The 12,325-nt window shown below is 37.8% G+C and overlaps 1 protein-coding gene across 8 annotated transcripts in view; it reads left to right on the forward strand.

The window, feature by feature from the left end:
- The window catches only part of swt1 (SWT1 RNA endoribonuclease homolog), a 30,655-nt gene extending 20,382 nt beyond the window's left edge, over positions 1 to 10,273 (forward strand). For 7 of the 8 annotated variants that reach the window (XM_069194064.1, XM_015355053.2, XM_015355058.2 and 4 more), the window contains 2 exons: positions 510 to 577; positions 7,972 to 10,273. In XM_069194064.1, the coding sequence (XP_069050165.1) occupies positions 510 to 577; positions 7,972 to 8,077 (174 nt within the window). In that variant the 3' untranslated portion in view covers positions 8,078 to 10,273. The remainder of the gene's footprint in view (positions 1 to 509; positions 578 to 7,971) is intronic. The other variant, XM_069194066.1, reaches the window with a different exon arrangement.
- Positions 10,274 to 12,325: the final 2,052 nt, after the last annotated feature.

Genomic DNA, 12,325 nt, shown 5'->3' on the forward strand with positions numbered 1-12,325 from the left:
CAGGTAAAAATGTATTGCAGCAGAGAGGTCTTTAGTTTGTGGGAGAATCCTCTAAATCTACCGTCCAGATTCACAATAATTTGAATATAATTGATACTGTTTTTTCAAACACAGTGCCATGATAATTATGGAATTTATGATAGTGACCTAGCGATCGTCAATAAGATGAAATGCTGTATTAGGGATCCTTGTAAGCATGTACCAAATACAGCTCTGGTATAAAATTGTAGCTCCGGTAAACTACTCAGCAACATCATTTCATCAAACTCGGTTACGTTCATACTTGGGATTACAGTATCTAACTCTATATCACTAATATAGTAGTATCAGTTTCCAATACATACATCCTCGACACATCCTGTTGCTTTCACTGCTCCACCACATTATTAATATTGTTTCAGACAATAATGACGCTCATAAATCCTGCTGTGTTTCATGAATGATTTCGTAATTGATATGAAGTGTTATTCTCTCACTGATGTGAGATTCCTGTCCGTTTCCATGTTCAGATTGCCAGCATGAAGCCCAGATTTACAGCGCAGGAGCTGTTTGAATGCTTGTCTCGGCAGGAGTACAGGTGAGCGGCAGTTTACTTTGAAGCTTCATACACTACGAGAATATCATCAGCGTCTTAAGTGTCCTTCGTGTCCCATGCTTTGAAATATTGCTTTTATAATCAAGTCTTAAGGAAAAAAACTACAGGTTTGCTTATTGTGACTCTCCAATTAGCAACTAGTATTAATGCCCTTGAGACTAAACCGTTTTACATCTTCAATAATTTTTGTTCTTGTTAAAAAAGGCTTTGGCATCGTATTCAATTGTCCTTTAAGAAACAGCCCAGCTTTATTTATCCTAACCGTAGATGAAGCAAAAATATTCTAAATGTGACATAACTAGTACTACGTCTTGCTGATTTGACCTCATTTGACAGTCTTGATTGATCAATATTGACAGTATTGATCAATATTTATATTGAAATAACCCATTTCACCAAACACATTACACATTCCCGCCACATCAGTTATTAATTCCTTTGTTTTTATTAAACAGATTGTCTTGACATTCCATGTAGAATCATGTTTCCGTAGTGTATAATCTGTTGTTTTCGGCATTGTGGTGCTTTGGTTGGCATTGCTGCCTCAAGGCGCTGACGTCATGGGTACCATTACTGGGGTGTCATCTGCCTGGAGTTTGTATGTTCTCCTCATGTTGGCGTGGGTTTCCCCTGGGTGCTCGCCTGTTTGTGTCTGTGCATCTGCCCTGTAGTGGACTGGCGAATCCTGTGTTGCATCAGTTGCTTGCCGAGATAGTCTCCAGCTCCTCTGGAACCCTGGATAAAGTGGTCAGAAAAAGGATAGGTGCCAAATCTGTTATAGAGCATTAATCAGATTAAATAAAGATCCTACTAGGACATGTTAGGTGTTTGTCTCCCACTGGCAGAAGTAAATCAGCCTTATCTTTCCCCAGACCCAGTCTTCTGAGAGTCATCCCCAGCTTGGGATTTAACCACTTCATCATTTATCTTTTCCACTTAGCTGTACAGCAGCCACAGCATAAATAATAGTGTGTGTGTTGCTACAGACGGAAAGCTGAGGTGTGAGCCCAAGAGTAAATCATGAGTTAATCCATCAAGCTACCATAGTAAATGCTTAGTGAAGCCCTCATATGACTGGTGCTTTAGGGCACAGTCTGAGCACGTGATGAGAACGACATTAGTGGAACTTTAAAGTGATCCTTGCAGACTAGCACTGTGGGTCTGGGCAAGTTGCCAGTGTTGTGCTTTGGAATCTGATTTCAGTACATTGTTCCTACACCCTGTTCTTTTGACCAGGGCTCTATGGTTCAGTGGTACGTGTGGAAAACCTGTTCACCATGCCTTTCAATGGGAACTAGATGTGCAATGCATAATAAGCACCTGAATTCTTCATGAAAGCTGACAATGAACTTTCCATTCTGGTGATTCAGAACACATGACGCATTCCATCGTTTTCTCCTAAGTCTTTCCTGGCAGTGACTCTAAATCCCAGCTTAAGCACCGATACACTCTGTTTTAAAACAAGAAGAGTAAGCCCACAATCCATGCTATGATCCAATGCCGATGAACATAAGAAAATTATTTTCAAGGAATTTTAAGTTATTTTGTTACTCAGATGTTTCAGAAAATGTGTGAACCTGTGATTCATGATTATTCCTGGCCCAGGAATATTAATTCCCAGATGTGTATACATTATTTAGATTTGTTCTTACTATCCTCAACACTTTTCAAATATGTTTCCTTTTGTTCCCAGTAACTGAACAATCAAATATCATGGAAGATCTATAAAATTCATGTCATTCAAAAGTGTTGATGGGCAGTTCAAGTATTTTCACCTCCAACAACTACAGATTTTTTAGTTAAAGTATTTTAAGTGAATCTGTTCAATCCCATTGTGAATTGTAATGTGTCTCGTGTTTTCCTATCCTTTTTTGCTCCATGAAAAATAAAAATAAAAGTTTTTAAAATAATACATGTTAATGCTTAAAAACACAGACAAAGCGAATAATTTCAAGAGAAATGTTCAGGCACAAAGTCATTCAAATAAGCAATTGTTTAAGTCTGTCAATTTATGAATGTGATAAATGCCTCTTTTAGTGTTTTTATAGAACGTGTAATCTTTTTCATGATTATTCTTCAAGGAAAAGAAGTGATGTGAGGCTGACTTGTTTGATCTAGTTTTCTTTAACATACACTTGAGCAAATATTAACAATTAGTAACACAAAGTGCCTTTCACAAATGTGTGTGAGAGACGAGCACCTTGGGTTGAATGGCTCAAGCCAAAGCCATTGTCGTACCCGAGGTACTGGAATCATGCCGAAGAGTTCCCGTTAATCAGTCTGAAGGATGATTAAGGGGCTCCTTGCATTACATATCCTCTCTCTAAACAAGAGATCAATTTCTCTTTGCCGTCTTTACCTTGATTCAAGGGCGGTTACATAACCCTGATACTCTGTCATTTGTAAACTCCTCTTCTTAGGGATATACATTTCTAAAATTAAGCACCTGAACAAGATTATCTTACTTTGGTGATAGCCACAGTAGCTTTTTTGAGTATCAGAAGAGTCATTAAGTCATCCATTTTACCTTTAAGATGCAAATCCTGACATGAAATAGTTAGCAATGTCCTTGTTAGAATAAGGCTTCAGACAGGGTATGGGATTTAGTTTCTAGGTGTACTAAATTTTGTCTTTTTGTTCGTTGTGAACTGTTTTCCCTGTTATTATTGTGGTGAAGTTGGTTTTTGTTGGCGGTTTCTGCAATATTTAATACAACCAGGTAGATGCTTCCAAGATGAAGCTGGAGAGGTAGAAGGATAGGTATTTGAGGCTGACAAGTGTAGATCCACTGGTGTCTTTATATCCCCGAAAGACAGGCTTGTGTTTCACTCACAAAAACGAAACTGTAAATAATCCCATTTCTCATGCAGACTGTGCTTGCTGTTCATCGCTGATCTTTTGAGAATTCTCTGACCACTTGGTTGGTACTAATGGTATGTCTGAGGAGGTATTACAGTATATTTGCATTTAAATATTTTGCTCAAATATCTGAGAAACCGTCTGCGGACCTTCAAGTAATAGCAAACAAAGCACAAGCGTGTTTTCTACTGGGATGACTAGGACAGGACTGTTCCTTCTTTCCTTAACAAGCGCGAGAAAGCTTGGCCACCAACAACCGCAAAAAAACAGAATCTTAACCACTGGCACCTTCTCCACGGTTAGAGAAGCCTAGTCATGCTGAAAGTGTTGAAGAAGAGTCGTCTTAGCAGTTAACATCTTGGAGGAGTGGGAGGTGAGTTGCTATGTTGAAAAACAGAAGTGTTACATTAGTGATGCAGCGTATAAATAATTACCATGCAGTGGAATAGTTTTGCTAAGTGCTCAAAGCTTCACTGAACTTCACCTATACAAATCTGAGAGGATGCGATTGCCTGTGTTTTTCCGCGGCAGCACCATGTTATTACTGTAGGTCTCCATGGTGACATTTGTATGAATTTGCGAAGCACCTTCTTCTGCCTTATGTTTACGTTCAGAACGTCAGTCTTTTTTTTTTCAACAGATCATCTTCCCTTCCTCCACCAGGAAGTTCTCTGGCTCTTGACATTTGAATGCCAGGGAATGATGAAACCCCCATTACCCTACAAAATAAATAATACATGCTGCCAAAACAGGTGGCTGTTGAAGTCTAGCACCCAGCGGGAGAGATTTACTGGTTCACTGAGCTGCAAAGGGGTCAAAACAAACATCTGACAAATGTGGATGGCATTTTGATCCAGCCATTTTAATCAGAAACATCAAAATAGAGTTGTAGTTCATTTGTGGACTTTTAGTCGTTCAGCCAGGGAGATTTTTTTTTTTTACAGCATTTAGAAATCTAGATGAAATCCTTTTGTCAGGCCTTGGAAGAAAAGCGAACCATATAAGTCTTGGAAATAGAATAAAATCAAATCAAAGTTTATTTATCAAATGCACAACAATGCAGCGTGCAGCAGTACCTGCTGGCAATGAAATTACTTTTTCTGCGAGCTCACAAAATTCACAAACACACAAAAATCACAAACTTGAGGTTACGGATCACAAACTTGAGGTTACGAATAATAAACACTAAAGCATCAGTTGAGCTCCTAGTGATATTCAAAATCAGAATATCTGTTTTAGAGATATTTTGTTAAAATAGTATTTTAATTGTAGAATAACAGATCAGTCCCTGAAATGGTTGACACAGTGAGATTTATTTATTTATTATTTGGCAGTTCACTTACTGCACTGCGATTGTGTTTGTTACATATCACAAAATAAATATTGAAGATTAACAAGCACTGGTAGTTTTCCAGCCAGTGTGATGCAATTTGATTGCTAGCAGGTGAAAATTAAAGGGTAGGTCACTGCCATATCCCTTATGAACAGGACTGCTGGGCTCTCTGAAACTGATATATGCAAAAAAAAGCTTATCCACTGGTTATTGGAGATGTTCGTAAAGCAATGAATTAGAAGGAAGTCTAAGATAATTGATTATTCACACCCAATTAACGTCACACCTGAAAAAGGCTCCACAGCCAAAATGCTGTGTTTCTTTTCTTCTCTTTTCAGCATGGAATAAACCTTTACGTGTTCCTTTGCTGCCAACACATGCTGATGCAGCTCCCTACGTGAACTAAAATAATTGATGATGATTGAGTTGTTCTCAATCGCTAGTCTCTGACTTTTCATTTGCTTTTAACTGTGGACTTTCACGAGAAGCACATTATGCATCAGTCCTCCTATAAAAGGTCATCTGCAAGTGTGGTAAAATTTTATTAAGGAGGTTAAGCACCCATGTGACATAATAAAGTACTTGTGTCTGGCAAAGATGCCCGCTGGACTGCTTTTTAAGCTAATCGTTTCCTGACAACTGTTTGTCATGGATGTTCTTGATTTTGAGTACATGATAAATCAATGAGAAATGTCTTGTAATTGTTTTATTGTTATTCCTTTTCGCAGAAGTAAGCAGCATAGATTGTTGATAATGCCGCAGGGGAGTGTGTTTTTGGCTTCTAATGCTATTTTTATGCACGTTTGTGTTTTTACTTGGAAGTGAGAGGCTACACACTTTTGCTACGTGCAGAGCGAAAGCAACAGAAATAGAGTAATGGATATTAAATATCCACTGTGCACTAGTAATCCTCAGCAGAAGGTAATGAAATTGTTAATGAGACTGGCAGTGGACCACATGTTCCATACCACCTGCTTGAATTATTTGATTATAGTAAGTTAAAGGTCAGTAGGCAAATTAAAAAGAGCCATGCGGTTTACATTTGTAAGTTATTTAATCCTGAGCTTATTTTCCTCTATATTATCTGGAAATAAAAACTCAGTCCAAGCTACTAGATGAAATGCTCTGATTTGTTTGTAAAAATTAAAATGTGAACAGTATAGCAGGATGTGGACAATCCCTTGTTTTGCCTGAATAGTAAACTAGATGCGGCATGAAGCAGTACTGTGAGGAAGATGTTATTCATGAAGAATCAATGGATTATTTTATGTATGAATTTATATTGATTTTTCCATGTTTCCATGTGATCACGGAGTCCATAGAACAGATGAAGGATATTTTAAAGCCTTTTCAGACGTTCTTTTTATCCTGTGAATCATGTACCTAATTGGTCTTTCAGAAATGAAAATGTGTTGTGACCTTTTATTGAATTTATGTACAGCTGATGTGTACACAACAGTGTTTTTCCAGTTGAAACTTGCGTGCTACTGTTAAAATCTACATATCTGCCTGGAGGTACAGTCACTACTATAAATAGTGGCACTGCATCTGGAAGGAGAGATGTTGATTTAAACCGAACCTGGGCTTCAGAGAGATTTACTTAAGTAAGCATTAAGTAGGAACTGGAACCAACAGAAGTGGCTGTGCTGTGTATGTTGAGTGAGGATCTTTAGCCAAGAATCACTCTATCATTCCTGTACTGTAATATGAGAAAGTTCTTTGTCTTGAAAACAAAATGCCTGCATTATTTTGTGAACAGCATTTACATGGCAATTCAAGCATGGTTAGTTTTTTTTGACAATAGGAGGATTTAAAAGTAATTGGTATTACTGTTATTTCATATGTATATCTGGAGGAAATAATCTATAATTAAATTGGTGTTGTAGAATTAATTGCCAGTACATATACCTCTTTAATCCCTCTTCCCCCAGAGAGAGGTAGCTCCAAACAAAGTCATGCCAAAACCTTAAATTGTCACTTCTAACATTTCACATTAACTTATTGCCACAGTAATGCAAAATAACAGCATCATCAGTGCATTCCTAACAGTATGTTACATTATTTAGAATATATTTTCATAAACAAAATGAAAAAAATGTGCAAATAGGTATACCTGCCTTATGTTTTTCTATTACTATTACAGTCCAATAAAGGATAAAAGTATTCACTTGTTCTGCAGCTCCTCAATAGGAGATTGACATCAGATGTGTGCAGTCCAGGTCTTGGAGAACCAGTCTGCTGGTTTCTGTTTCAGCTTAATTCTTAATTACTTGAATCAACTTTTTTATTGGTGTAGTTGGATCAGTTCAGCTTTTCAGATGCTAGAACTGTAGGGCGACTTAGAAAAGCAGCATTGGCCTCTTGGACCAGGACTGGAAACCCCTGCTTTAAACTGACTCGTCAGAACTGATTCTTTTCGTGTCAATCAGTTTCAGTAGTAAAATAAACTGTTTAAAAGAGCAATGTTGTTTCCAGGCCCCAGGAAGCAGATAGGAAAATGAGTGTCTTATGTCTTTTGTCAGCTGTTGAAATAATACAAAATAATCAATTTCTTCAATCTCCCCTTTTCCTTTTATTCCCAAATGCCGTTTTATTTTTGTATCAGGGGTTAAAAAACAATTGCTTAGCGCAGGCACAGTTAAAGGTTGATGAGCTAAAAAGAACACTTTCTGGAAACCTGCTGTGCACAACAATTACCAGCACAGCATGCCACTGCTGTGTATGTAATTAATCCCTCAGAGGTTTGTCTCCCCTTGGCCTCCTGTGATAGTAGGATTCTGTACATCTTCACCCTCTTATATTTCTGAAGGTGAGCAAATATGAGACATGGGGTATCAGTGCCTGGAATTTACCTGGTTAATGCCTATTGATTTAAAGGAACATCATGATTAAACTGAGATTTGTTGAGACCTTTAGTGATGACTCTTTAAATTGAAATATGTCGGCACAGAAAGGATGTAGGGGAAACCATTCAGGAATCGCCACAACAGTGATACCTATGTTTTTCTTTCTCTTTGCTGTGAAAGATTCATGGCACCTGTCCGGTTTAAGCAGTAGAAGAGGTTTTCTTCATTTAAAGGCTGCCAGATGGAACGCTGTGCTCTTGTGTGTGTGGGTCCAGACCTGATCCTTTGAGTGACCCTAGTGCTCACCTGTGCTACAGCCTCTCTCTTGTGCCTTTCAGGGAGAAGCTAAAAGTGGGCTGGGGCCAGCTGGTGGAGCTGAGCATCAATCTGGAGCAGTGCAGGACAACCGTGTGCACTCAGGCTGGGAATGAGCCTGGGCTGTAATCCTACAGGCTTGGACCAGAGCACTTTGATTCTTGAGCAGCATGATTCAGCACCTTTGGTGAGGTTGTGCGGTAGGAAGAGATGTGCACTACTTTGTGAGTTTTAATTACCAGCTTTGCCACATTACTCTGATCTGCCATTTAAAGTAACACCAGATGTTTTTCTCAGTCCTAGTTCTCAGGGAACGTAGCAAACTCAAACTCCTTTCTTTGAATCTTTGCACTGGTGAATATCCCCTGTGTAATCAAAGCCCTTTATACAAGGTACCCTATGTGGCCTCATGAGTGGATGAGCTCACTAAAGGCAAGTGTAGATTGAGCTACAATATAGTCCAGTCCTCAATGGTTCAAAGCTGGCAGACAGACCAGAGGTCTAAGGTATGAAGCAGTGCTGGTTTTGGGTTGAGATGGCCAGGTTAACCTTTTTATTTTGCGTTTTTATTCATTTTAATGTGATATAATACACATTAAAGCATATTATAACAGCAATTACAGTTTGTGCTTCATTGTATCTGCCGCCCTCTTGCAGGATACAGTGTTAAAAGGGGGGGAGGAGGAGACATCAAAGGGAATAACTAAAGGGACCCCACCATTCTGGCCTTCAATCTGGATTTGTATTATATGATATTGGAGGAGTAAAGGTTTTAAGATTGTTAATCTTCCTTTTACCTTATCAAATATTGTTGGTAGCTTTGACTTTCTTTGCAACAGCATCACATGGAGCTAGCCAGGCACTTAGGAGCTTGCAGCGCTGTCGGTAAAAGCAGCATCAGTGCACCTTTCAAAGCCTGATGTGCTGTAGGCACTGTGGATCTTGCAGGGTCCCAAGCAGATGATGTTTCCTCTGTACTCACTGTAGAGAAAGTTTGCCCATTCGTCCTCACTTTGTTGTGGTAAGAGGGTCTTAACAGCAAGCAAAGACAGTTGATCGATCCAAAATCTTTTTTAAAAGATCTGGCATTTCCACATTTGCAAGCAAAACAGCAGCAGTAAATACTGCATGTTAGATATTTACTACAATAATAGTATTGTGCAAGCAATGAATAATTTTGTTTTCCCCATTTTAAGAACTGTATTGATTAATCAGGTGTCAAATATGGACAACATATTAGCATGACAGTTTAGAGTCTCGGGTTTGATTCTGGCTGGGGAGCCTTTTGTATGAAGTTGTATGGAGTTATCATGATCTCCCTTGATTTACTGGAACTTGCTCTGGGTTATCCATTGTCCTTCCATTTCCCAAAGATGTTGTATATTGGTGTGTTGACCGATTATGTTAAATTACGTTTTCCATGAGCAGAAGTGGGGCCCCTATCTCATCAGTCCAACCTATCTGCACGACCTCTGATATCATGAAGAAGTGTGTCAGTGTAATGAAGACTAGGAAAGCAATGCTAAACTGAAGTTATGCTTTGCCATGAATATATTTGAAGCCAGTGCTGTTTATACAGTGCCACTACACTAATCACTTTGTCATGGTGTTCCAGGCACCCTGTCCAATAGTTGATGAAGTTTTTACTCTTTGTGGCAGGTAGGATGTCTTGTCAGGTGAATCTGTTGAGAGGCACACAAACATTTAAGAACTTCAAAGTGAGCGTTAATCTGGAAATGCGCTGTTCTCGAAAGTTAGCCCATATCAGGTGCATCTCAATCTTTTGTACACCTTGCCTTACTCAACGCCCTTATTAAAGGATGTTAAATGAGTTGTGGGTTTGGGAATCTAAGGGCCTCCAAAGGACTTCTCAATAAGAGATGTTATCAGTTAGCAATATTGTTTCACCATGTCCAGAATTAATAAAATCTTAGCTGATCTAGCCAAAGTTTCATGTTAAACTTAAACTTTGCTTCATTACTCAGGATTTTCTGTATTACAGACAGAAGTAATTTTCTCTTTGTAATAGCCTTCATGTATTAAATATTTATTTCCCGGTAAAACCATTTTTGTGCCTATGTTTTGCTCATTTTCTGACCATGTTATTCTGAGCTTCATACAAAAACAGCATGGCACCAAATACAGTATATATTACTCTCATGTACATTGTACCACAGTATATGAGACCTTGAAATAATTTCCATTTTTTTCCAATTACAACATGTACATGTATATTGTTCATAGAACTATGCAATGTACATTTTACAAGTCTGTTTAAATTGTAAAGGAGTTCTTTATGCATTAAAAGAAATATGTTCTGCAGAATTTCCTCAAATTTCCTTTATTTTACATACCACTTTGCAGCGCGTGTGCTGCACTTTGTGTCTTGTGTTTAATCTGGCAGTTGTTTTAAAATATCTCCTCTCTTCTTAATCCACAGAGATGTTTGTGTAGGTTATTCCATTACAAAATTAAGTGAAAAAGTAGGCTAAGAATTTAAGTTTCTTAGAATTAGTCTGAATCCGTATTATGTATTCAATATCTTCTCTAAAGGAAATTTTAAACATATGCCTTATAATTATAAGTGCCTTGTTATAATTTCCTGTGTGACTGCAGTAATACTCATCGCTTTTTTTTCCAAACTCCTATATTCACTATTTTCTAGATTTAAGCCTAGTAAAACATACTCAGTATCCGACAGGATTCTCCGACCTCATGGATGAGCCTCAAAACTAAGAGTTTCTGTGGTTTTAACCAGTGCAAAATGATTAGTTTCTGAAGTTTGTGGAAAAAGGTTTATTTTGAGACTATATAAAAAAAAGTTTTTTTTAAATTGTAGACATGACTTTTGTAATTACATATACATCATGATTATACTACATATATACGGTTTTGTTTTTAAGTAATATATATATAAAAACACCAGTTTGCATAAAGTGATGGGGACCTAAGAAGTTATACTGTTTAAATTCAGATGTTTTAAATGTTTATTCATATACATTTGCTACTTGTCATCATGCCATAGGTTTTAATCAGACTACCTTGTTGTGATTATAGTATAATGAAATTTGCAGTGCAAATAAGACTTCTCTTCGAAGTGATTGTTTTGTCGTTGAGAAACTAACATATATTGTGTATATGTGGTGGTGTAATTTATGAGTTTCCTGCAGTGCAGTTATTTTATTGTTGCATTGTAAATGAAATGTTGGCTTAATTTAAAAATCTGAAAGGCTAGTCTTTCAAAATCAAAGACAGCTGAGGTATTCAGTACTGCTTGGACTAGATGGGGAGATAAGGGTAAAAAGAAATTGAAGTTTATATTGTACCACAGCAAATAACCCCAGTAGTACCGCAGTGCCTTTTGTTATTTTATGTTTATTCAACTTCGATAAATACAGATTAGTTGAGGCTACAGATTAGTTGAGGCATACTGTGGGCACGGGAATGCATTGTGTCTCTCCCCTTTGCATATTGTAATTCCATGTCATGTGAGAGCCAATGCAGTTGTAAAAGAAGGAAGAGAGGATTACAGGATTTGTGACGAAAGCAGGCAGAGATTACAAGGTGCAAAGAAGAATGTTTAAACAAGGAAACAGACGCAAGTAATTTTCCGATGGAGGAAAACCAGTGTCTGAAAAGAGCTTGCATTTTCACTCTAATCTCTTGTCTGGGACGTGTTAAGGTCAAGGTGACAGTTTGATCACATACTAGCATGGAGCTGTGCCTTTAACAGCATGATGCAGCAACATTCCAGTTCACTGGCTTGATTACAGTGAGGACAAGCTGATACACTAACTGTGCAATTCTGAGTACTGTAGACCTGCTGTCATTTTCTAGGAGGAATGCGGTGTGGGTTATCATGTGACTTCAGTGTTTAATCATACTGTTAAGTAGGGAGTAACTTGATAGTGTCGCAGTAGCACTAGCAACTAGGCTTTTTTGCAAGCAAAACTACAGGTTCAGTATTTTCTTGAGCTCTGAATTACGGCAATTACAAGTTTATGCTAGTTCGTTGTTTTCTTGCATGGAATCTTGCTCTTTGAAAGAAAATAGAGTCTTGATGAAACAAAGGGGGATTCGTGTTTAATATCCATTAGTTTTATAAATGTTTTTTTTAATATGTTTAATATTAGATTAAAATTAACAAGTCCACCACTTCCAGACAGCTTTATAGACCAATAGAATATTTCTTGCTAATATTTGTGATTTCATTAAAGTGCAGCAAGAGGCATTTATTGCCTTAGGTATTTGTTTAGGTCAGGAAGAGGCGTACCAGGTTGACTTTTGGCCTTTCATATTCAAGTTAGCTAGCGGTTATTCAAGTCCATTCTAGAATTGACCTGGTGTTGTTTTAGCCTCTATTTTTCCTTTGACATT

The sequence above is a fragment of the Lepisosteus oculatus genome, chromosome 9 (genome assembly GCF_040954835.1).
Source record: "Lepisosteus oculatus isolate fLepOcu1 chromosome 9, fLepOcu1.hap2, whole genome shotgun sequence".
In the NCBI taxonomy this organism is placed as follows: domain Eukaryota; kingdom Metazoa; phylum Chordata; class Actinopteri; order Semionotiformes; family Lepisosteidae; genus Lepisosteus; species Lepisosteus oculatus.